The 27,110-nt window shown below is 41.3% G+C and overlaps 1 protein-coding gene across 4 annotated transcripts in view; it reads left to right on the forward strand.

Annotated features, from left to right (window-relative positions):
* pals1a (protein associated with LIN7 1, MAGUK p55 family member a) overlaps positions 1 to 26,646 on the forward strand; it is a 79,352-nt gene extending 52,706 nt beyond the window's left edge. For all 4 annotated transcript variants that reach the window (XM_015351178.2, XM_006632686.3, XM_015351180.2 and 1 more), the window contains 10 exons: positions 12,258 to 12,407; positions 13,357 to 13,518; positions 13,838 to 13,915; positions 16,164 to 16,347; positions 16,779 to 16,850; positions 18,692 to 18,763; positions 20,384 to 20,551; positions 21,007 to 21,209; positions 22,478 to 22,588; positions 23,449 to 26,646. In XM_015351178.2, coding sequence (XP_015206664.1) covers positions 12,258 to 12,407; positions 13,357 to 13,518; positions 13,838 to 13,915; positions 16,164 to 16,347; positions 16,779 to 16,850; positions 18,692 to 18,763; positions 20,384 to 20,551; positions 21,007 to 21,209; positions 22,478 to 22,588; positions 23,449 to 23,625 — 1,377 coding nt within the window. In that variant the 3' untranslated portion in view covers positions 23,626 to 26,646. The remainder of the gene's footprint in view (positions 1 to 12,257; positions 12,408 to 13,356; positions 13,519 to 13,837; positions 13,916 to 16,163; positions 16,348 to 16,778; positions 16,851 to 18,691; positions 18,764 to 20,383; positions 20,552 to 21,006; positions 21,210 to 22,477; positions 22,589 to 23,448) is intronic.
* Positions 26,647 to 27,110: the final 464 nt, after the last annotated feature.

The following is a 27,110-nucleotide window of genomic DNA, read 5'->3' on the forward strand; positions in this document are numbered from 1 at the left end:
CCCTTTTGATCAGGTTTGGAATTTAACCCTATTCTGTGTCCTCCAGTGCCATTTGAGGTGGGCGATACAACTGGATGTGGTTGCGATGCACCCACTTGTAGATCAGAGGTTGTCTTCCCTTTTCGATCCGAATTCGATAAGCTACCGGTGATACCTTATCGACAATCTCGTAGGGTCCTGTCCAACTCAAGTTCAAGTTTGTCGTTAAACTCATATACATGTATATGATATAACGAAATGCTATTTAGCTAGCTCTCAGACGATACGTAGTACAAAAAAAAACAACAATACAATTATATAATGAAAGACAGAGACAACAGGCAGCGTGCAAAACAACATCAGATGTGCAAAAACATGCATCAACAGAATGAAATAAAACGATATAGTATGGAGAGTGAGATTTTTGACATGTAAGGTAGAGGTAGATTTCAATGTGTGAGTTTTTTGTAAGAAAGAAAGAAGGCAGTGTGAGGTTCAGATCATAGGTGAGAGTGAGAGAGGCTGGGAGTTTAATAATTTGATAGTGTGGGGGTAAAAACTGTCTCTGAGTCTGGTAGTCCTGGCCTGAATGCTCCAGTACCGTTTTCCAGATGGCAGAGGGTCATACAGTCTGTAGCTGGGATGTGTGGGGTCTTTGATGATGCTTAGAGCTTTCCTCAAGCACCATCTGTCATAAATGTCCTGTATAGATGGGAGGGCGACCCCAGTGATGGACTGGTTTTCACCACCTGCTGTAGGGCTTTGCGGTCAGCCATACCACACTGTGATGCAACCTGTCAGTGTGCTTTCTGTAGTGCATCTGTAGTTAGTGAGGATCTGGGAACATATCTTAGCCTTATTCAACCGTCTTGGGAAGTACAGGCGCTGTTGCGCTTTCTTGATCAGACAGGTGGTATTGAGAGACCATGCGAGGTCCTCGGTGATATGGACGCCAAGGAATTTAAAGTTACTGACTCTTTCCACTTCAGTCCCGTTGATGTGGATAGGGGCATATCCGTTTTGCAGTTTCCTGAAATCAACGATCAGTTCCTTGGTTTTATTGACGTTGAGGGTGAGGTTGTTGTCTTCACACCACGATGTAAGGAGATTGACCTCCTCCCTGTAGGCCCTCTCATCGTCTGTTATCAGACCTACAACTGTGGTGTCCTGGGTGGGTGTAGAGGGAGTAGAGTAATGGACTAAGCACACACCCCTGGGGGACCCCAGTGTTCATAGTTAGTGTGCCAGAGGTGTGATTTCCAAGCCTGACAGCCTGAGGTCTGCCTGTCAGAAAGTCCCAAATCCAGTTGCAGAGGGTGGTGTTGAGAACCAGTGCATGTTTCTTGACTAGTTTCTCTGCAATGATAGTGTTAAAAGCTGAGCTGAAGTTGATGAATAGTAGTTTTGCATATGTGTTCTTTTTATCCAGATGAGATAGGGCAGTGTGTATGGCAATGGAGATTGCGTCATCTGTGGATCTGTTGGGCCGGTAGGCAAATTGGTATGGGTGTGTTTGGAATGGTGTCCTTAATGTGCTTCATGACCAGCCTCTCGAGTACTTCATGATGACAGGTGTTAGTGCCACCGGTCGGTAGTCATTAAGACATGTCACTGTGGTTTTCTTCGGTATTGGGATGATGGTGGTTGTCTTGAAGCAGGTGGGGACTACGGCTTGGGCCAGAGACATGTTGAAAATGTCTGTGAATACACCTGCCAGTTGATTGGCGCAGGTTCTGAGGACGCGACTGGGTATGCCGTCGGGTCCTGCAGCCTTGCGTGTGTTCACTTTTTGCAGGGATCTCCTTACCTCATCTGCAGACAATGAGAGCAGCTGGTCAGCTGCGGAGGGTGCAGTTCTGATGGCTGGTTCTGTGTTGCTGGCTTCAAACCGAGCATAGAAAGTGTTGAGCTCGTTAGGCAGGGAGGCATCATGGGCAGGTGCACGGATGTTCTTCCTCTTGTAGTCTGTGAGGGCCTGTATACCTTGCCACATGCGCCTTGGGTCATTAGTGGTGAAGTGTTCCTCTAATTCCTGTTTGGGTGTGTTTTTTGCATGTTTAATACCATTGTTTAGATTGATCCTGGCTGCCCTTAGTTCTGATTTATTGCCTGATTTGAATACTGCATCCCTTGCTTTGATTAGGATGTGAACCTCACTGTTCATCCATGGTTTCTGGTTAGGAAAAGTTCTTATTTCTTTTGTGAGTGTGACATCGTCAGCACATTTCCTGATGTAGCTCGTGACTGATGATGCATATTCCTGTATGTCGGTGTATGATCCCTGTGTGGCAGCCTCTTTAAACACACTCCAGTCAGTGCATTCAAAACAGTCCTGCAGGATTGATTCAGCTCCTTCAGGCCACACTTTCATTGTTCTGACCACTGGTTTCACTTGCCTGTGCAGCCAGTGAATGCCGGGAGGAGAAACAGAGTGATGTGGTCTGAGCTTCCACAGTGGGGGAGGGGGACTGCTTTGTAAGCATTCTGAATCTTGGTGTAAACGTGGTCCAGAGTGTTTTCTTCTCTCGTTGGGAAGGAGACATGCTGATGGTATTTTGGGAGAACGGATTTGAGATTTGTTTGATTTAAGTCACCCGCGACGATAAAGGTTGCATCGGGATGTGCAGATTCCTGTTTGTTAATTGCAGTGTGCAGTACCTCGAGCGCTTCTTTGCCATTAGCGTCAGGGGGGATGTAGACGGCGGTGATAATAACAGTTGTAAATTCCCTTGGCAGATAGAAGGGGCGGCACTTGATCATTAAACATTCCAGAGCAGGTGAGCAGTGTTTCGTGATGGTAGATACATTTTTGCACCACGCGTTGTTAATAAAAATGCACACTCCCCCACCCCTGGTTTTACCGGACTCTGTAGTCCTGTCCATGCGGAAGGCAGAACTTCCGAAACTTCAGAACTAGGTAAGAACTTCCGGGCCACTCCTGTGGGTTTGGCAAATTGGAAGTACAGGACCTTGTCTCCTACTTGGAGTTCCTGGTTAACTGCCTTTCGGTCATAGTATACTTTCCTACCCTCTGCACTCCTTCCCAGATTGTTCTGGGCAAAAGCAAAGGTTGCCTGCAGATGTGCTCTCAGGTCTGACACATACTGATGGGCCGTAGCAGCCCCCGTAGTGCTCAGGTCCTCCACCCCATAGAGACAGTGTAGGGGAAGAGTCATCTTCTGACCTGTCATCATCTCAAAAGGCAGGACCCCCGTAGAGCAATGCGGTGTAGCTCAAATGGCCATCAAAACCAGGGGCAGTTTAATGTCCCAGTCCCTACTGCTGGTGGAGACAAACTTTTTGAGCATACTAACCACCATTCGGTTTGCCCTTTCTGCCTGGCCCGAGGATTGAGGGTGGTAGGAGATATGCAACTGGGCCTTGACCCCAAGCATATTCCACAGGGTTGCCATTACCGTAGCTGTGAAATGGGTTCCCCGATCCGAGTCCACAGTCAGGGGGAGTCCCCATCGACTGAATGCATGGTTTACCAAAAGCACTGCAGTTGTCTCTGCCATGCTGTTGAGTGCTGGGAGGCACTCAATCCATTTTGTGAATGCACACGTAACAGTGAGGAAATATTTGTTCCCTTTGGATGACCTCACTAGTGGACCCACCCAATCCATTTGTAAATTGGACCAGGGGAATGTCATGTCCCTTTCCTGGAGTGGTGCATGGTGCAAGGGTCACGACAGTTGGAACTGGCTACACGTCAGACACCCCTTTACATACGCTGCGATGTCTTGCCCCATGTGAGGCCAGACTGCCACCTGCTGGATAGTGTCGTACGTGGCCTTGATTCCACGGTGACCCCCACAGGGTTCGTCATGAGCATGTTGGATCATGACCCCCCAATGACAGTGGGGAACTACCCACTTTGGGACACCTTGTGCAACTGGTACACAAACCAACAACCCCTTTATAATTTTTAGGTTGTCTTTCACCTCTGCCAGGTCCTTCAGCTCCGGAGACTGACTCAGCACCTGTTCCGAAAGAGGTTGACGCACTGGGTCAGCGATATGCCGATACATTTGCCCAATCGTTGGGTCCTGTTTCTGCATTTCCGCAAGATCAGTGTTAAAACCCTGTGACCTAAGCACTACAGATTGAAGGTCAGCTCCACCATCCTGTCTAGCCTTGCGTCGGGGCGACCACCTTGACCTCAGCCATGGTTTTTGGGGGTAGCCATTCCTGCTGGAACTGCCAAGGTTCACCCTCCAAGGCGCCAGACTTGGCCAGCCGGTCGGCCTCATCATTCCCTGTTTTTGTCGGGTCCCTTCACCTGGGAGTGTCCCTTCACCTTCCTCCAGTAAACCCTCATTCCAGCCTCGGTCGTGAGCTTGTCACTGGCCAGGAACAACTCTTTGTTCTTTTCCTCCTTGCCCCGGGCATTTTTCATGCCATTACTCTTCCAATACGGAAGATGGGACACGAAGCTGTGTCAGGCGTAGTTCGAGTCACTACAGATGACAAACTGTTTAAGGCCATGTGTCAGGGTCTGCTGGAGGGTGATCAGCACCCCAGCTACTTCCGCATACTGACTAGTCTTTGGTCCTAGCTTATAGGTCGGCTCACAGGGAGTATTGTCTTGCCAGACTACTCCTACCCCTGCCAGCACCTGCTGTTCGTGACGAAAAGAGCAACCGTCAACATAGACCATGGGTAAGCCCTGGCCCACGTTCTCATCGTAGTACTGATGATTGTTCGGTAGCTCAGCAGCGGGGATACTTTCTGGAGGTTCCATGTTAGTGTCACAGCCGTGACACATTTGGCCCAAAACCAGGCCCTGTCCCAGGTACATTTTCTTGCTCTGTGCATAACGTACCTCTATCTCATAGCCTTGTAGGGCCATCATCCATGCCACAATCCTGCTATTTGACACCCTGCATGCTTTCAGTTTCTGGCTCTGCAGGAACGACACAGGTTGGTGGATGGTTTCGATGATGATCATTTGTCCCCCAACATAACTACAGAAATGTTCTACAGACCAGACGACAGGTTTGCTGTACGACAGGTTTAAGGTTTTTGACCTGAGCCCACAATTTTCCATGCTGGCAGTCCACCAGAGGCTCCAGCTTGTCAAGCAGGTCTTGGCCAATGAGTAGTGGCTCTGTTTTAAACCTAGAGATGTAAACAGGATGCACTGCGTTCATTGGCCCGAACCTAAGTGCCACCCACGCTCGGTGTGTGATCCTGGCGTGATCCTGGGTATAGCTGGAAATATCTATTTCACACGGTTCTACCTTAAGTCTGATGCCTTTTCCTTTCGCTTCTCGTTTGAGTTCACTGAGTAAATCGGCTGACATCAAACTAATTTCAGCTCCAGTGTCAATAAGTGCTTCTCTATCTAAGACGTTTTCCAGAGAAACCTTGATATAAATACGCATTGCTCTGCCTTTCTGGCTGAGATTCCCTAAGAATTGTTGGAAGCCTGCCTTTTCTTTGACTTCAGGGGCGGGGTCAACGCCCAACTCAGAGTCGCAGCCTTCCTCCAGGCAGGAACCCTCCCACCCAATCAGATAGACTGAGGGAGGGGCTTGGGGCGGATCCCCACCTCCTCCAGTGAGGAGGGGCGTGGTCCCCCTCAGCTCATTCACGCTTCCGGCAGTCTGTGCGGAAGGTTTACCCTGTCCTGATCTCTCAAGTAAAGCTTGTTCAAGCCTGGCCAGGCGGACTGCAGTCAACTCCCTTCGTCCAGCCTTATGATAGGCTCTGCCTGAGCCCTTGCCTTCCCCGGAGCGCTCACGGCGGCTCTGACACTTAGTGCGGTCCTGCCTGCCTATTTTGCGCCGGGGCTTAGCGGGCTCTGGAACCTCAGCTCCCTCGAGCCGAGGCGAGTCGTCAACCCTGCTGGTTTAGTGGCGAACACTGCCGTTTTCGCAGGAATGCACTCTGATGAAGCAGAGACTTCAGCTCTCCAGGCTTTCTGAGCCAACCTTCTAATGTCAGCCATTTTCATTGCTTTTGCATCAGCATGCACCACAATCATTTTCCTGACGGAGGGATGCAGATTAGCAATGAATAAACCTTTGAAATTCACATTCTCTTCGCAACTCTCTTCATTCCGCCCTGCAAAATAAGTGTACCTAAGCCTCTCATAATATTCGCGAGGGGCTTCAGCTTTTTCGTGCTTAATATGATGCGCAGCGGCCACTGCAGATACGGGATCGATAAAAGCCGAAAATTCTTCGATCATTGACTGACACAGCTCCTCAAAGCTATTACAGACCTCCAGTCCTTGTCTAGACATCCACTCGTGGAACGCTCGGCTGGAAGTTTTCCTTAGTAACATAGCCTTTTCCTGTTCTGTTGCTTCGGGGATAAACTGCAAAGTGTATTTCAGCTCATCAATGTAGGTTTCCACATTATTCCTTGACACTGATGGGTCAAACCTTTCTACATCTTTTGCTAGCTGTCTCAGGAAGTGGAGATTAATTTTTACGACTTCTCCGCGGGCAGGGAGACAGACGTGATCAGGACCGGGGGTCTATGCCTGGATTGAATCGGCCTTGCGTCTTGCGCAGGACTCGGCAATTCCCCCCAGTGCCGACCACAATCTCCTTTTGCCTTTCCTGGCTGAGCTCATGTAGCTAGGAGAGATGCTTCCAGGTCTCTTCTAGCTACCTCAGCTGCAGTTTCTCTAGCAGACAGGTCATCTAATTTACCTAAAACTTCCTTGAGCCGGACTTCACTTTTCTCATTTTCCACTCTCTTTTCTTTGATTATATCCCACAAATCAACTCGTTCTGCCTTATACCTTTCTAGCTTTCCCTGAAGATTTTGAAACTTTGTCAGCTTGGACAAAGACAGTTCAAGCTGTTGAGTTAGATTTAAGGCGAAACTAGATAGGACATGTACTGCGTTCACAGAACCTCCTGTGTTAAGCTGGTTTGCTACCTTAGCTACCAAATCTAATTTCAGCTTCTCAATATCATCAAAGTTAAACTTTTCGATACCACTCCAGTAACCAGGATTGTCATCGCTAGAAGTAGTAGCTTTAAGCGACTCCATTTCAGACGTTTTAGCAGCCATTGTCATTGCGTCGGAGAAACTTTAAGAGTATTACCCTTTTTTTTACACACCACAGTGTGGAATCTAAACACCCGAGCAGATTGATTTCCAATCAGCACGCGTTACACTAGATGCTAGAAGCAGGGGGACTTTTTTTCGAAGTTATCAGCACACCTGGTATTCATATATAGAAGCCACGGTGCTGTGCTGAAATTGAACTCACAGCAGCCTCAGTTATTCTGTGCGACTGATTCTCATTTCATTCTAAAATGGCCCACCCAAGGACGCCAATAAATGTAGTGGTTTTATAATTTTACTGAGACAATTATTAATTGTAGCAGTAATCACGAGGTGGTTCATTGTGGCTTTTAGAAAATCAGAACAACTAACAACGCACACACACGGATTCAATACACGAGATACATTTATTAAACATAAATTGTGCACCAAACATATACCAGTCTGCCTGGATACAGGGGGTAGATGTTACTGCGAGGGTTATCAATATACAAGGTATATAATCTCGAAGAGATGCAAACACAAAGAGATGCACAACAGAGAATATATTTCAATATATCGTTCGGCTATACCAAATCACTACTCAGTGTTATTACCCACTGTTACACTGGAAGACGTGTTAGTGGGGCCAGCAGGGGGCGCTCACCCCGCGGTCCATGTGTGTCCTAATGCCCCACTGATAGCTGATGTGTGGTGAGCGTTCTGGTGCACTATGGCTGCCGTCGCATCATCCAGGTGGATGCTGCACATTGGTGGTGGTGGAGGTGAGTCCCCATTACCTGTAAAGCGCTTTGAGTGGAGTGTCCAGAAAAGTGCTATATACGTGTAAGATATTATTATTATTATTATTATTATTATTATTATTACTACTACTAGACTCGGAAGTAAATACATTACACATTCATTAAATTGATAACAACTTGTGTTGAGGTAACAATTAAATTCTCGAGACGCAATGTAGAACATGGGGTTTACTTATCCACTGTAGGGATTCGGATTTCCCGGCACGAACACCAAACCAGATGACAGGCTCTGTTGCAACCTCTGTTCCAGCGGTCGGCCAATTAGGTGTCCGTCTAGGTGTCCTCTGGCTACCGGCCAACCAATCGAGGTGCAGCTCGGAGTAGGACAGGCGGAGGAATCTAACTGCGGCGCGCAGGGCAGTAGTTGCTCCGAGGGGTCTACCAGCAGTCCAGCTGACTAGTAGAAAGTCTCTATGCACAGAGTGTGACTGAGTGTGACTTGATCAAGCGGAGCATTCACATTGGTCGTTGCAGAATTCTTGAGTACGTACGGGATCCTCAGCCCAGCGCTTAGAACAAAGTCCAAGGTCCAATTCATGAGTTGCCTGTGATATTCTTCTAATCATTCTATCATGTATCCATCTGTGAAATTCTGTACAGCTGACTTGTAGAAAGCTAGTTTTAAAAATTTTAATTTTACTGGTTAAAGTTTTCTTGAGTGATTAAGTTTTAAGTAGCAAACTAAGGAAAACCGTCTCTCATTTTTATGGATTTCATATAAAGAAGACATTCTAGATATTTGACCAGTTAGTGGTATTACTTGCAAGTCTTTAAGCTCCTAAGAAACCTAGGCAAGCAATTAGAAGTGCTTGCCTGTAAAGAGTGGGATATGTTATGTGACCATTTCTTCAGTGTGGTTGCAATGGCCTTGGAGTGTTGACTTGAGTTGTTAGCTTTGTCACCAGTGGGCAGGTTGCTTTGGACATGACTTCTTTTTCCTATTGGTCAAGCCCGCCTTTTGGGTAGGGGTCTGGTAGTGGATGTAGTGACCTCACAGAGGGAGTACAGAATAGTTTTTCTCAGGACTGTTTCATATAAATGACAGTTTTTATTAAATTCAAGTTTATAGTGCTGTGCAGCTGCCTATGTTTATTTTATAAACTAAACATAAACTGTGTTTTGAGTTTTATATTAAGACTATTTTTGCTTAGGGACAGATGGTTCTCTATAGATTTATATACACAGTTGTGCAAAGATTTTAGACAACTTTGATAGTCAGGAGTTGGACTTACAAAATAAGATGTGTATCATGAGCATGAAAAATTTGCTCAAAGCCTCACTGGTGTTTTCTGTTACAACAACTGTGACTATTAATATAACTTGTTTTAGGTGGGAAGAAACAGCATTTTTCCTTTAGCAATCTTAAATATGCATTAATCAGAACCTAATCTGTTGAAATGTTATAATTGCTTACACTTATATAGTGCTTTTCTGGACACTTCACTCAAAGCTCTTTACAGGTATTTCCCCTCCACCACCACCAATGTGCAGGACCCACCTGGATGATGCAGTGGCAGCCATAGTGTGCCAGAACGCTCACCACACATCAGTTATTAGTGGGGAGGAGAACAGAGTAATGAAGCAAATTCATAGATGGGGATTATTAGGAGGCCATGATTGACAAGGGCCAATTGGAAATTTGTCCAGGATGTTGGGGTTACACCCCTACACTTTTCGTGAAATGGTCTGGGATTTTTAATGACCACAGCGAGTCAGGACCTCAGTTTTATGTCTCATCCTAAGGATGGCACCTTTTTACAGTATAGTGTCCCCATCTCCATACTGGGGCATTAGGACCAGCATAGGCTGCAGGGTGAGCCCCCCCTGCTGGCCCCAATAACACCTCTTCCAGCAGCAACCTTAGTTTTTAGGAGGTTTCCCGTTCAGTGGGCTGCCAGTTGTGAGTTGCAGGGTGATGTGGCTGCTGATATTATCTATTATAGCAGATAATACTGTATATCAGAGTTACCAATCAAATGTGACCTAGCCCTAGTCAGTTGTTTCTCGTGTCAAACATTCAGAAAGTTATAAAGCTACCTTTACTAGTATGAAAAGTCAGGATTAACGGTTATCACAAAACAAAATTTTTGATCCTTTAGTAGATCACCGTAGATTGTTCCTGTAACCTAGAAAGTAAAACATTGAGGCATAATAGTAGAACAATGCAAGATGACTAAATCATTTGCACGACAGTGATTTTCATCTTTGCTTACACCGTTTGTTTCCTATTCAGATTATCATAATATTAAAAGTCTCCAGCACAGCACTTGTATTCTTCTAAACCAGTGGTTCTCAAACTGTGTTCCATGGAACCTCTGGCAGGGGAATAAAAATAAAAATTTGCTATCAATAAAAAATGTGAGTTATGAATGCTTTGCATGGCTCCAAGAGTCAGAAAAGGTAGACATATCTTCAGAAACATCATCTTCAAATTCACTCTCTGAATAAATGTCTGTACTTTCGCTGCTAGAGCCAGAAGGTACCTCAAAGCTGTTGATGAAATGTCTTTTTCCATCTGCTCTTCTATCTCATTTGGAGATTAAAAATTTGCCATTTTGCCATCCGGACAATCTCAAAAATAGCGTGTTACTTGGTAGAAAAACCGCTTAGAAATGACTGCAACCACAAGGCGGTGGGGCAAAAGTTATACATATTAAAATGTTTTATAAAAGCTTTATAAGAAATGATATAAATCTGCTGTTAACGCGTGGCCTCCATAACGTCAACAGAACTCTGTCCCGTTCACAGATAAGCATATGAATTGAGGACCTTCTTTTTTGTGAACCATTACCGACTAATACAACCAGGGTTGAAATATTCAATACATTGCAATACATGCACTTGCTATGAAGAAAATGCCACTTGTTCTTAAAAATGTCCTCGAAGAAGCCGTAAAAATGATAAACTTAAAATCCTGACAACTGAATACGAGGCTGTTTAAAATCCTCTGTGATGACATGGGAAGCATACACACATCCTTGCTGCTGCACATAGAGGTTCGATGGCTGTCTTGCAGAAGGGTACTAATACAACTGTTTGAACTGCGGTCTGAAATGTGTGCTTTCTTAATAGACAACACCTTTGAAATGAGGGAGTGAATGAATGATGGGGATTGGCTGCTCAGATTGGCTTACCTAGTGGACATATTTACAAAAATTAATTAAGTTAATCTGGCATTGCAAGGGAAACACACGACAGTATTCAAAGCCAGTGACAAAATTCATGCCTTCAAGAAGCAGCATACAACGGAACGAGATTGATTGTTTTGCAACACTGAAAAGTTTGTGAAGAGCTTGATGAGGACACCCAAGTGCTTGATGAACTCACTGTAAAAATCGTCCAACATTTAAACAACCTACGTGAGTCTGTCATGCAGTACTTTCCAAATGAGCAGGATGAAAAACTGCATAATTACTCCTGGGTTAAAAATTCATTCATAGTTTCAGGGAAACCTTGAGACTTCACGTCGCAAGAATATGAGAAGAATTGACTCTTCCTTACAAACAGCTTTTAATGAACTGCAGTTGGCAGAAACGAATATCCAGTATTATCCAGTATCCATAATTGTTCTTCTGTTTGCGACCATCTACCTGTGTGAAGCTGGATTTTCGTCGTATGTTTCCACAAAAACAAAGTATCGCAACAGATTAGATGCAGAGCTGAACAGGAGACTGCAACTCATATCCATACTCCAAACATAAAAAATTGTAGACGTAAGAGACAAACTCAGTCAACGCACTGAGATTGTTCTGTTTCTGCTGGTTTGAAGTCAGTGTTGATTAAAAATTATCAGTACTTTTTTTAAAAAAAAATCTTGTGTATTGTTGTCTCACTGTGGTTTATTTTGCTCATTTTGCTACCAACTCTTTTCCTATTTGCACCTCGTCTGGTTCTATAAATCTATGTGTTTTCTTTCCCTTTGCTAACAATGTAAAAAAATAAAAGTTTTATACCAGAAGAAAACCCTAACTTGGTTGAACCAGCGGTTAAAATGTCAATTTTTTTATTCTCAAACACTATTTCAGTGATTAAGCTTTATTGAACTCTAGGGGGTGCTAATCGTAGACAATAAGACATTAATAAATTACTGAAATAAACTCAATGGCTTCATGTGGTGCTTGCAATTGATAGTTTTCTCCTTAATAATTAGCTAAATTGCCTCTGGATAGCAGTCCTAGAATGCTTTTTGCAGAACACTGCCATAGCTAATCCTGAAAAGAAAAAAATGTTGCTGGGGATCCACAATATTAGCTTAGACAGAAAAGTGTTCCGTCATCGAAAAAGTTTAAGAGCCACTGTTCTAAACCATAATGTCAGTTGGTAAACCTTGCAATGACTCAGCCTTCTGTGCAGTGCATCTCCTTGCAGGCATCTGTGAGAAAAACACCCAGAAGATCTCAAAGGCTTCATCTGGCCCATGCTGGCCCCTGACACTTTCTTCCTCAGGCTCTGATGCAAGCTCATGACCAGGTGGCCGAACAGGAGTTGCAGCCAGAGCCAGCTGGCCCCCAGGATGGACTCTATGAGACACTGACACAATATGGCGGGGAGACCGTGAAAATTGTTCGCATCGAGAAAGCACGGGACATTCCTCTGGTGAGTGCTGGCAGTTGAGCAGTCTATCTCATCAGCTGCCCACTTCTTCCTCTTAATTCTCTTTCCTGCCTTTAAGATACCATTATACCATTAAGAAAAATATTGCATCACTGTCTGAGAATCAAATAATTAAAACTGTGCTGCTTGTCTTCAGAAAACATCCCTTTTTATCTGTATTGGCATGCCTTGGCTCTTAACTGAAACCTTTAAATTTAACTGCTAATGGTGTTTAGGTGGTTTTTGCTGCTTGCTCTGTTCAGTGACTTTGTAGACATCAGTCTTTGAAGTGGCACTTCTCTGGTTGCAGTGTCAGCTGCCAGGAGTGAAATCCAAGCTTCACAGGCTACCTGATGCATTCGAGTAGCTTCTCCAGTTAAAATCTACATCTTTGAAGAGAATTACTTGAAATGCAAGCTGCAGAAGGTGACAATATGCAGGAGTATCAGAAGATAAAAATGAATAAGCTGTGCCAAAAGTTATAAAAAATCAAATATTTCAATTTATCCTATATTTAGTAGCCATAACAACTGTAAGAAGGGCTATAAGTCTTTTAATTGTCAACATTTGAAACCACGTTTAGTGAGAAAACCGGTTCTGTAGAGTTTTCATTTGTGGCCAGGGCACCTTTCAGTGGCAGCTGGGTGAAATGCATGATGAGGTGCAGTCATCACAGTTCTTAAAGGATGAAAGGTGTTTTGTATGTGTTAATGTTATGATACTCAATTTGAACACTTACACCTACTTTTATATCTCAATTCCATTTTATTCCTAACTATTCAACAATTAAGCAATTTGCCATTAGCAATAATAATTAATAACTTTAAGATGAGCACAAAATCAAACTGTTTCCAAGATTCCAAGCTGTAGAAGAAAACAGCTTGAACAATATAAAGGGGGGAGGGACAAAGCAGAATGGAGCAGTGCTATAGCTGTGGTGTGTGTTTTTCAGGGGGCCACAGTGAGGAACGACATGGATTCTGTGGTTATCAGCAGGATTGTGAAAGGAGGGGCTGCGGAGAAGAGTGGGCTGCTCCATGAAGGAGATGAGATCTTGGAGATCAATGGCATCGAAATCCGGGGAAAAGATGTCAACGAGGTCTTCGACATCCTTGTAAGTCCACTCTAAAGCGGCATACAGCCAGCCTCGTAAGAGTAGTCATTTTCAAAATTTGATAATGGTTTTCAGAATTCAGGGTCTGAGCCAAAAATTAGTTATGTGCAGTATTCCTAGGTCCTATAAATACAAACATACTGCACTTTTTGTCTTTTTCAAGCATGTGTAAGCTGATCTGAGATAGCAGGATAGATGACTAATGGATGACTAGATATGCATTTTTTTTAAATGATCCCATTCAGTGAACTGTACCTGTAACTCTGTGGATGGAGCTAGCTGATGCTAACCCAGGGGTGACTGGTTTCTGGTCTTGCAGGCTGATATGCATGGCACGCTGACATTTGTGCTCATTCCCAGTCAGCAGTCCAAGCCCCCACCCATCAAGGAAACTGTGGTAAGTGGACCTGTCTGCTCCTGACACTGAGGACAGTGATCCTATTAGCTTTATTTCTTTGTGAAGAGTTAATAGCTGCCAAGTTTTCGGCAAGCTATTTCAGTTCACTGATGTGTTTTAGACATTTGCCAGACACTGGCAGTAGAACATACACCACAATGGACCATTTTATACTGTTGGCATTTTTATTTTTACACTGATAAAAGCAGAAGCAGAAACCAGGAAGTAGGATTCCCTTGAAATATAAAATGAAAGAGTTAATGGTAAATTTTAGTTTGTATTTGAAAAGTGTGTAATTTGGCTTGACTTTGCATTTTCTTTTCCATTGCTAAATTAAATACTCCAGGGTTTTGATAACACTAATTTTATGTGCTGTAAGTGCTTTCTGGGACTCTCATTTTGTTTATTACCTCTTATTTAACTTTGTGCTAACTTATTTTCCCGGGAAACAAACTAATTTCAGAAGAAGACATTCTCATTACTTGTTACTTCTAATTAAAGAGTTCCAATTACATTTACAAGAAAACTGGAACCTGTCATAATGTCTTTATAAAATACCCACTCATTCAATTATGAGCAATAAAGAACGAATTTTTGTGTGAGAAAAATTCTGCTGCAAGTAATAGCTTTTTTTTATAGGGATCAACTAATAAAAGCAACTGTAAAAAATAAAATTGGTAATAAACTTGAAAAATTTAATTTTGCTTAACATTAATAATTGTTCAGTATACCACATTTTTTTCTTTCCTTAGTTTTTGAAGAGCTTTTTTTTACCTTTATTAAAATTAGATAATTAAATGGCATGAATCATCACATGAAATTGTAATCACAGATCTTTGTAAGGCTTTCAAATCAGGAATTTCTCAGTTCCAATGTTCTATGCCCTGGTGACTAACTACATCTAGTTGTTAGCAATAACTGTTGAGATTCCTTCCTCGGCATGATGACAGCCAGAGAAGAGCCAGGGTCCTTTGGAAGGACCTCTCGAAATGCCTGTCAGCAAGAATATTGGACACTCATGGTAGTCATTGAGCTTCTCACATAGATGTCTTCAGGTTAAATCAAGGAATAATATTCACATTGTTGTAAAATACAATAGGTGTTTTCAGTCTTAAAGATGAGTGTAGCCCTTTATTATCGAGCATAACCCATATGGTTGTTACTCTGAACCAGATATATGCATGTCTGCTCATTGGTATGTTGGGTGGGGACAATTTATTGGTAAAAGGTCTGGATTAAAGGCATGTGAAATCCTGGGCATAAAGAATTGTATGCCTTTTTCAACAGAATGTATCCTTATGCAATCCATCTCCTCTTCCATATTTCAGTAGTTTGAGGGAATCAAATCCGTTGGTCACAATAACAGTACGAAAGGGTGATTTTAAAAAATATAATAAAAACATCAGACAAGGAGGATTGCTAGTCTCTATAGATATACATTTCAGTTTCCTTGGACATACCACACAACCAGATCTGATTTCTCATATCTGGATTTCATTTGTAATGGTGCTTCACACATTGCCTTTGCAGGAGCCATCAGAACTACATGATTGTTAGCCTTGTGCTACAGTACAGTACTGTGAGATACAACACAAGCTTAACACTGCCTCATTCCCCTTTCCTCAGGGAAGCCCTTCAAAGGAGACTGCTGTAATGCAGACTTCTTGAGAAGCATCAAAGATCATGGTGTTGTTATCTTTCTGACTGATCACTTCACTTTTATTAGGCTGTGCACAGTTAGGTGCTAAACTATTTGTGACACAGACACGGACACATTCACACCTTTGCCAGATTTTCCAGAAGCCAATTAACATACCAGCATGTGTTGGGACTGTGGGAAGAAGAAAGCAGAGCACCTGGGGGAAAAACCCACGCAGATAATGCCCCAGTTGTTGAGCCCAGGTCCCCAGCACTGAGAGGCAGCAATGCTAACCACCACGTCACTATATTTTTAATAATATATATTAAATAAAATGTATATAAATCGGACACCCTGTAATGTTGTTGTTTAAATGGGCCATCTAACTTTCTGATCATCCTGTATATTTCTAAAGAATAAACAACATGGTAGTGATTTCACAGGCACTGTGGTTTGAATACATCTACTGTTTGTTCAAGAATTCAGGAAAATGTCATCAAGACAGAAGGGTCTGTAATGTCCTTAATTATTTTAAGGGGAGCATTCAGGGTGCATTCAGTGGTTGCTATCTCTTGCTCCCTGAAATTTATCTTTTTTTTTTCTGTGCAGGTTCATTTCAAAGCTCACTTTGATTATGACCCCTCTGATGATCCATATGTGCCTTGTCGGGAGCTGGGACTGTGCTTCCAGAAAGGAGATATCCTGCATGTGATTAGCCAAGAGGATCCCAACTGGTGGCAAGCGTACCGCGATGGTGACGAGGACAATCAGCCGCTGGCCGGCCTCATTCCTGGTAGGTTAGGAAGCAGCGCCACATGACCTCAGTGGTCCAGTAGTATGTATGAGCTTCTGACCTGATGGCACCACAAAGAATTGCTAATTTTCCACAAAATAATTGCTGGTGGATCACTTCATTTACAATTTTGTTGGGTTTTGAAAATTCTTCCGTTTTCTCTCTTTTGAATAAAGTACCAATTTACCATTTACTACTGTGTACTGTGTTAGGTGGATTTCTGTATCTGTTTTTTTTATTTATTGCTATTTCTTAATATAATTTCATTGTTTTTCATGTTTTTAAATATATTAAAAGAACAATATAGTATAAGCCATTGCCACACTGGAGAAGTGCAGATTCTAATTAGAGCACATGATATTTTGGGTTATTTTAGAGATACTTTCTAATTCCTGTTGTTTCTAACCTTTTGCCCTGTGAATTTTTCTTAGGGAAAAGTTTCCAGCAGCAAAGAGAAGCCATGAAGCAAACAATTGAGGAAGATAAGGAGCCAGAGAAGTCAGGTTAGTGTGCCTTCTAAAACATCATCAAAATTGTTACTGATACAGTGGTCTTGCAACTTGCGCATTCTCAAAGCAGTCGCAGATTAACGCTGTCTGCTCTGGAAAATAATAAATATTGGAAAGAATGCTTTATTCTCTGAAAAAAATCAAGCAATACTATGAGAGCTAGTGAGCCTATACAGTTGTGTTATTTACTTTTATTTACTGTATATATATCCCAAACCCCCAAGTAAGTTATTAGTTGACTATACTAACAACTGATTGATACTAATTCAAAGAATGATTACAGGATATGTTAAGAACTTTCACATAATTAGAATGGACTTGTCTTCAGCCTAAGCACCAGTGTTCAAACAGATCATTCCAATTACATAAGAACATAAACCAAATAGCATGCCCTCATTCATATCTTGCTTTCTTGATTACTAGTATTTAATTGATCCAAGGATCTAATCCAGTCATTCCTTGAAGGATCCAGTGGTTTTATCAAATACATAAATGAGCTAGTTGTTCCGGACACCTGCCACCTTCCCCCTATCAGAAAGTGATACCTGTTCTCAGTTCTAAAAAAACTCCTTCCTAATTTATATTTGTGTCTCTGGGTTTTTGTTAATTATTTATCCAGAGTGTACTGTTTTACTTGTTTTGTTTAGTGTTGTCACTATTGAATGTTAATTTTTGAATTAAAGAATGATGATGAAATGGGGAAACATAAAAACACCATTAATTCAAAACAATAAGATTGGTTTCTCAGTAATGTCTTAAGTTTAAAAAATAGCTACATTTTAAATTAAAAGCTTTTTTTACTGCAAGCTATTAATTCATACATTTATTAAACACGTTATTAGAAATGTAGTTGAGAGATGTGCTTTATGGGGACTTATGGGGCCTTAGAAATCAGTAGAAGTTTTATAATTGCATTACATGCCGAAATACGTTAATATTTCCCATTGTAATTGAAAGTACATATTCATGGATGATGTTTTCATGTCCTGTGAATTTGAGAAATGTAAAACTAATTGATCAGAAGCTGTGGTTCACAAAATAGATAATAAGACTAGCAATATAGAAATCCGTAAGATACAGTGGGGGACATGCAACAACCTTTTGGTTTCTGAAAAGAATAAAGTTCTTTTCACACTCTTGTCACACATTGTTTAACATATTTTAGAAATATGCTAACTGACACTTGGTTAATCATTGAGCAATGCATATTGATATTATTCGTAATTGAGTATTAAAATTTTGGTTTGTGTGTTACTGATTTCCCTGTTGCATTTTTTAAGTTATTTCATAGAGATAACTGACACTGTTTTGATCAGAAGATATTCACCCGATTGACTAAATTTTGAGCATTTTGTTTTTCAACTGGGTCGTTAACAATAGAAGAACTTTGCAGCCATTGTTTTGTTTGAATATAGACATGTAAAATTAGTCATGAATATAATGGTTATGCCTTTTCATATTATTCAGGACTGAGTTCATGTGGACCGAGTGATGTAAATCCTAGTCCTCAAGGGCTGGTGTGTCTGCAGGTTTTTTAAGGTTTCTTTAAAGCAGCAGCTCCTGAAGAGCTGGGAGAGGTAAAGTTCCAGTTAAGGCAATGGTCAAATTATTTAGGCCACTAAGAGCTCACATATACTGGAAACCTGCAAGTACACTGGCTTTACAGGACCAGATTAAGCGACCCCGGGTGCAGACGAATGCTGCCTAGATATCCATACTGCTTTGTGCCTCCTACAAGTGTAAGTGATATGGGTCACAGAGGTGAATGGCCTTCACTGGGGCAGTTCAGATCAGGGAGACATTAACCTACTGCCTTTAACTCTTCTAACCCATAGGGAAGCTCTGGTGTGCAAAAAAGAACAAGAAGAAGCGGAAGAAGCTGTTGTACAATGCTAATAAAAATGAAGGTATGGAAAACTATGATTTATTTCTCGCTAGGAAAGTCAGGCATGGGAAGTACTTTCTTGAGGATTTGGCACTGTAATGCGTGTCCTGGGTGCCAGGAGCAACATCTGTACTCACAACTGTGTCCACTGCAGATCCTCAGAGGACTAGAGGCAGCTAAACCATTGACCCAGCTCGAAAAATATCAAACCTTTATTTTACCAGATAATGCGGCTGAAAACAGATTCTCATTTACAGTGACAACCTGGACAAGAAACTTATACAAATGTTACATAAAATTTGGAAAACAATATTTATGGAAAACATAAGGGACATCATAGGGGAGGCTTTTTGGTCTTCTCGCCCATCATCATTAAGTAGAAGTTTCTTTTGCTTTGAAAGTGCTGTAATTTTTCTTGGGTGAAATCACTCAGTGGAGAGACCCTGGCAGACCTCTTTGAAAATTTGAAGTTGTTCTAACTTTTACTGTGCAAAGCCTGGTATTGCTGGTATTGCCACATGGAAGATGATCTCTACCTGGCTTAGTACACAAACTTGAACAAACATGGGAAGACCAATTAGGACCCTTTTATATCCAAGACAACTTCTAGTTTGTGCCCAGTCATACACCCTTACAGTTTTGCCAAAGCAGTCGTAAAAGAGCCCTCCTCAAGATATGAACACAAACATTCAGTTATGAGACCACAATCGTAAACCCCAACCCCACATTGCTGCCCCCAAGGCTGTATTCTGCCCCCTATCATCTTGTTCTTCTAGGGTTTAATATAGAGCACTTTGAACAGATTATCTGTTACATTAAACTGAAACTAATAAATTACTAAATCTCTGTAGGTAAATGTGTTCAGATTAGACGGATTCTTCACAGCTTTGAAAATGACAGTAAATCACTCTAACCACTAGGTAACAGAATGGAATGTGCTCAACTGCTGTTTAATTATTGTGGGCTCTTGCTTATCCTGGTGGAAATGTTTATATAATTTTATGCTTGCATTATTGTTCATATAGCTTAGAGTTTTTCCCATAAAACTACCAGAATAAATAACATAGGATTGGCAGTCATTACTGGATGGTGCAAAGCACTGTTTTCTAAGTATTAAATCGGGTACAGTATAAAAAGCCCTGTCAACTTCCTGTGTAGTCAATGTCAGAGTAGTGCAGTGCTGTGTTGCAGTTTTATACTGTACGTGCATAGATCCATGTTTTGAAAAACACTTATGCAATATATGTTTCAGAAGATGTCTGAGCAGTGTAGCACTTCATTTCACAAATCTTCATTTTTAGAAAGATTCAGCAGATTATTAGAGGTTAGTCTGACCATTATGAAGTACTGAAGAAGCAGACTTTGGCAAGTGATCACGCTTCTGCTCCTGGAACAGGGTGGAAAATTAAATTCCTGGTGAATTTAAAACATCCAAGGTCTAAAAGAAAAAACAGAATGAAGGCTTTTCAAAATACAAATACATTTCATCTAACACATTTAATAGGACTTACACACAGTAGAATACTCTGTGTAATAGTGTAATAGTAGACTGCTGTTTGGTATAAGCACCATTTGAACTTGTATGGATTCAGTGGGTTTGAATCCGGTGGATGAGCTGAGTCCTCTTCTACTTTTGCCTTAGATTATGACAATGAGGAGATCCTGACATATGAGGAAATGGCTCTTTACCACCAGCCAGCTAATAGGAAAAGGCCAATAGCACTGATAGGTCCTCCCGGCTGTGGGCAGAATGAGCTTCGGCAGAGACTGATGGCCAACGAACCCGAGCGCTTCGCCGCTGCTGTCCCACGTAAGATAATGAAGGCTTCCCCCCGCTCATTCTCCAGTCAGACAGTGTTAAAATCCCTCTATTGATTAATCACATATTTGTGATTAAGTCAGACTCAATGGTCTGCTCACCATTGTTTTCAGTTACTCATGTACGTTTTAGTGCTAGTAAGTGCTTCAAACCACCTTTTGTTTTTGTGAGCTAAAAGTTAGAACACCATGATTTTATAAGCCTTTTGTGTTCTACCATTCATTGAAGGAACCTCAACATTGAATTCAGAGGTTACGTCGACAGGAAAGCTTTGTATAGCAACACAAGTTCTTCCTTTATAGTGATTAGTGTAGTTCACTTAAACAGAATATTGCAAGATCTGTACCAAACTAACTTACTTGTTGGCTACCGCTATTTAAATGCAGTAATTTGTGTTTTTTCCTGCTTTTACTGTTCTTGCACATTTGACGATTTCCTTTTTTCAGACACTACACGGAGCAGGCGAGACAATGAGGTGAACAGCCGTGACTACCACTTCGTCTCCCGACAGGCTTTTGAGATGGATGTAGGGGCTAACAAATTCATTGAGTCTGGAGAGTTTGAGAAAAACCTTTACGGTACCAGTACCGACTCTGTGCGTCAAGTCATCAATTCTGGAAAGATCTGCCTGCTGAGTCTCCATACTCAGGTACAACACCAGGATACACTGGACACTACTGGAAGAAATGCACTTTTTGTTTAATTGTAAATTTGACACTAGGGCTTCAGAATAATCTACATTACACGGACTAGGTTCCATAGCCATAACTAACTTTACTGTCATTTTACAGAGTTGTTTCAGTTATTTTCATCTGTTTTGGCACATATTCACTCTTAAATATGTGCTGGTTCATTGTCACTTCAATCACTTGAGCTTTTTAGGTTTAATCATGATAATGTTTTGGCATATTCACAATGTCACACTTTACAAAGTGTGGTTTTTACAAATGGCATGATCTTTACCTACAAATTTACATTTTGCCCTTGACTTTAAGGGTTGCAGTTGCAGACAAGGTAAATCTTTGACACAGTGTGTGTGAAACAAATATGTCAACTGAATAAGGGAGGTTTTTGTCTTCGATTCCTTATTAGCTTGCAATGACGGGAAAAAAGTAATCTGCAATCCTTTTGTATGCATTATTATTATAATACTCCACTCAAGGTGCTTTACAGGCTATTGGGACTGCTTTCCACGACGACTAATGTGTAGCTCCCACCTGGATAATGCGATGGGCAGTACGCTCACCACACTTCAGATACCAGTGGGGAGGAGAACAGAGTGATGAAGTCAGTTCATAGATGGGGATTATTAGGAGGCCATGACTGGTAAAGTCCAGGGGGAAATTAGCCAGGACCCAGGAGTAACACCCCTACTCTTAACGAGAAACACCCTGGCATTTTTATTGACCGTGCAGAGTCAGGACCCTACTGGTCCCACTAACACCTCTTACAGCACCACCTTAGTTTTTCCCAGGAAGTCTCTCATCCAGCTACTGGCCAGGGTCACACCTGCTTAGCTTCAATGGGTTGCCAGTTGTGAGTTTCAGGGTGATAGGTATACATAGGTTTGCAATATGTTTTAGATGTACAGTGCTGCATAAACTACACTATCTTATAAGTCTAGAATCAGGGTCTTCTGTGGTGCTGTAAATGCTTCAAACTCCCTCCAGATCCTAAAGGCATGCTTAAAAATTACAGGTCTCCTTGTGGTGCTGTTGTATTATCAGTTATAACTCCTTTGTTGTATTGATTGACTGTCGGCTGAAGGGTAGGGGTAGATGTTTAGATACATCTCTATGCTGTTATGCCCAGGAGATGAGATTGATCTTGGGGAAAGTTGATTAACTGGCTTTAAATGCAAGAACTAAGGTTTCCATTCAGCAGTTTCATGTCTCTCTGCTGTTTCCTTATCCACAGTCTCTGAAGGTGCTCCGCAGCTCAGACCTAAAGCCGTATATCATTTTCATTGCACCTCCAAACCAGGAACGGCTCCGTGCTTTACTGGCCAAAGAAGGAAAGAACCCCAAGGTAAGAGCACCTCAGACCTTGGGGTGAGTGTGTTTACACTGCTGGAGTTTCAGGGTGTGGTTCACTCAGCCTTTTTTCCAGTTCCCAACACATGGCTCCAAACACTGGGAGAAGTCAGGTAGCTCTTACTTTACAAAAGGTTTTTATTTATACCTGTGTCCTTTGTTTGGTTTACAGTGCCTTGCAAACATATTCACTGCCTCCTAGTGATGTTCCATTTTGTTTGGTTACAACTGGCTGTGTATGCAGTTGTGTATTCCCTGTATAATATGTGACATCATTGGAACTCAGCAAATACTTTTGCAGGGTATTGTATGTGTACAGTGCCTTGAGATCACGTTCCATGAAAAGTGCTATAAACTATAATATTCCTTATTAATAATATTTCTTCTAACACATTTCTTTATGCAGTCATCTCATGTTGTCTGTTAACATTTCCTGTCAGGATTGTACTGACTGTAATTAAGAAAAACAAACATTTTCAGTTCAGTTTTTAGTAAGAGTCACAATTAATGTTTTACTGTTTTTCGGCTTTCATTTTTGAGGTATTAGTGATATTGTTAATACAACAAAGCCCCCACCAGTCCCAGATTGCAATGCATAGTTTTAACTGTAAACTGTCCCTACTGTTTCATCTCCGCCATTATAATTTTTCAACAAAAGAGCTGTCAGATATACCCAAAGTCTCTGAAACGGAAAACCAGGGAATAGAAAGACTACGAAGGGTGATGCTTATCGCCATTATAGTGTTGTAATGTAGTAACACAATGGAGATTTTTTGTTCTACACTGTCCAAAAACATGTATTCTGGCAGATGCTAGTTAGGAACTTAACTTGCTCTTGTTCCTGCTTGCTCCCAGCCCGAGGAGCTGCGAGACATCATTGAGAAAGCCAGGGAGATGGAACAGAACTATGGGCACCTGTTTGATGCAGCCATTGTCAACATGGACCAAGACAAAGCCTACCAGGAGCTGCTGCGGCTCATCAACAAGCTGGACACAGAGCCACAGTGGGTGCCATCCTCCTGGCTGCGCTAACCTGTGCTCCTCTCCAAAACCCTTTAACAGGAGGGGGAGCTGTGCCGAAGTTTCCTTGACAAGGGAGCAGGAGCTTGTAGTGGGGAGCTCCCCATTTCTGCATGATGGCCAGCGCCAGGAGTCGGGATACTTTTTTCATACCTATTTCTGGTATATGTCACACACAAAAAGGACAGTAGTAGTGGCAAACTGTCTCTGTTCAGGACTTTCTCTATTTTCCTCTAAATTAAAGATCAACATTCCAGCTCTTACCTGCACTTGGTAGCAGGGATCTACAGCTTTGGTAACTATTTATAATGTAAATATATGTGAATATAAGTAGTACAAATGCATATCTGAATTGCTCACTACACATTACCTAAGTATGCAACCAGGAGTCCAGTGTTATGTGGCTGGGCCAGGGTGATGTGGCCATATTGAGATTTTAAAATGAAGCTGTTTCAACCTCTTACTGTGTGGAGTAAAACATTCCCGTTACTATTATCATTGTTATATGAAAATGCATGGAGGTCACAAGAAAAATGTCGTTAATGAGCAGGTTTGCATAGAAGTGATTGGTATATTGGGGTTAAACTCTGAGCCATTAGATTAAGAAAAAGACTTTTCTGCTCAAATCTTTCTTTTAAAAAAGGATTATTTCAAAATAGGATTTGCCTTTAGTAATTGTGGTCTAATTTGAATTCTTGTATTTTAATTGAGTCAAAATGTTCATGTCAGTCAGTAGTGCTGTTTGTTTTTGGTTCAGGCCAGCTTTGAGCTGACATGAATATTTGTGTAAATATACAGGAACTTAATTCCTAAATCAGGTGTCATTGATTTGACAGGAATTTCATAAATGAAAAGAAGCTGATAAAGCTCCTCCCAGAATGCCTCTAGCATCTGATCAAGAGCCAATTTAATGGACAGTGGTGTGTCAATGTAATTCTGTGTGTTGATCATGAATCATTAATTTGTAAGTCTCTAGTAGTAGTAGTAATAGTAGTGGACCTCTCAAGAACAATAGTTCTGTTCTCAGTCCTGTACAGTCTGCTGAAGAAAGTATTGTATTTGCATTGCCTGTGGGAAGAGCTCTCAGATCTCAAATACAACCCAGTGCCTGTTTGTCTGTTTGCAGGGTCAGATATCAGCAATTCGCTTTCCCATTACTTTTACATGCAGTGTATATACATGCAGAAAACACCGTGTGCAAGACTACAGAAATTAGTTTAGCCTATATATTTACTTTTGGTTGTTTTGTTCTCTCTGGACTGAAATGGCAATGAACCCAGTATCAGTTGGCTCTTTGTGTTGTGAAAGTGCTTGGAGCTTTAAAATGTTTTTTTACACCAGTAACCCAGGTCATCTACTCTGCTAGGAATATGATGTATTATAAATGAATTCAGTATTAAAGTGAACTAGGAATAAATTGTCACATTCTAGTCACATCTGATTACAGAATGAATAAGGAAATTAGAAAGTAAGGGAGGCATCAATCTGAATTGAGAGTGGTGCATTAAAATGTTTTTCGACACTGTAATATCTTAATATTCGAATGAAAAACATCCTTACATCTTATATGTTTTTAGTTAAATGGTTTATTTATCAGTATTGCAGCCACCATTCTGTGTTGTAAAAGATCATGTGCAACTAATAATTTTGAAGGAATCTGAGGAATATTTTTGGAATTTGGTTGCCAAAGTGTTTAAGATTGAATCAATATACACTAATGTTTAAGGTTACCTAGGGTAAATCCCTAGGTTCTGTTGACAGTAGAGGTCTTGTGATGGGATTACGTCCAGAGATCCGCCACTCGGGCATCTGCTTCTTGCTACAATACATCCCCTGTACCACATGAGGTGAAAGAGGATTGTGCACACACTCCCCTGATATGCTTACCTGTCAGGGGCATTCATGATATAACAAGTTATGAGCTCCACCTTATAGGAGTGTTTGTGCTTAAGGAAGCACTGCATCTTAGGGAAGTGCTGGCTGACTAAAGTGCTGTCCATCGCAGCAGTACTCTACCACTGGGAAACGCTGGTCACAGCTGACTCGAGCTAAGGGAGGAACAACAGATATCAGCTCTGTGATATTAAGTCTGCAACCTGAGTAAGTGAGTAGAGAAGAGTACAGCCATCCTAAAGACCTTGAAGCTCATACTCATTTACTGCTGATGGTGATAACACTTGCAAAGCAATGTCTTTACAACTAATGCCCCCTGCTGTGTGGAATTGTACATGCAAAAAGCAGGAAAATACACACAACCTTGCCTTCATTTAAAAGGCGGGTTTTTCCAAATGTCAGTGCTGGGTGGGTCCACTTTCCTCACAAAATATTACGTTGTCATCTCTGAAGGGATGGTCACCAACAGTCTTCTGAGTTCTCTTCTGACAGTGCTAATTGCTGGAAAGGCATCTGCTTTTACTTTTTTATTTGAACAACCCCTAATGGCTGTCTAATGTATTAATGTTAAAGATTTTCATCTTTTGTAGAACACCCTCTACTTTCCCTTAAATCTGCAGAGCAGTCACTAATGTTTGCTTTACTCTGTATATATGATTGTGTTTAGAAGTGTGTGTACTGTACATATATACACCATTACATAAATACATTAACTGAGTATGTATACTGACCTTTAAGCTGTGGTATTTTTATACAGGTAAATTCTTGATAAACAATTAAGCACACACTGGAAACAGTTCTACTGAAGTACTGTTCCTCACTTTTGTAGGGATAATGTATTTAGACAACCTATTTTTATGAAAAATAGAATGTTCTGTAAAATACATCAATAGGTTATTTTCAAACTTAACCCTTTATTTTTGAGCTAAAATTGAATTTTTTGTTTTCTGGTGGGTGATTTTACAGACAGGGATGTTTTAGCAGTAACATTGTTATTGTAATATGTGATGTAGTTAAGCAAATAAACTGGAATTAAAATTAATGAATGTAAGTAATGTACAATTGAGGCCATTTGAAGATCTCATTTTGTATGATTTATTCTGCACAGCAAATTAAAAAACAGAATAATAGAAATTTCAACTATGCTTGTTGATTGCTTTATCATTTTCTGGAGATCTAAATATACTCAATTGCCTTTATAACTGTGTAGAAACACTGCTGGAAATATTACTTTTTTAAAATACCTTTCATAAAACAGCTTGTATTTCACAGGGATTTGTTAAGAAAGGATTCATTTTATGTTCTATACTGGGTTGTCCCGATTCTGAAAGGAGAAACAACCAGCAGTGATTTCTTTTTTTTTTTTCAAATGGTAAAGTCTTTCACAATCAAATGTTCTGATATACAGAGGTTTAAGGGAAACTAATTTTCCACCAGTTTCACTATTTTACACTATTCCATAGTAAACATCAGGTATAGAAAATACAGGTATTGTGACTATCACTGTACATTCAGAACAAAAATGTGATTAATCCTGGAGAGCTGGATGAAACCTAAGATGAAGAAATTCAGGGCTGCTTTGGTAAAATGCAGTGGCCTGAAAA

Source organism: Lepisosteus oculatus, chromosome 8 (genome assembly GCF_040954835.1).
Source record: "Lepisosteus oculatus isolate fLepOcu1 chromosome 8, fLepOcu1.hap2, whole genome shotgun sequence".
Lineage (NCBI taxonomy): Eukaryota > Metazoa > Chordata > Actinopteri > Semionotiformes > Lepisosteidae > Lepisosteus > Lepisosteus oculatus.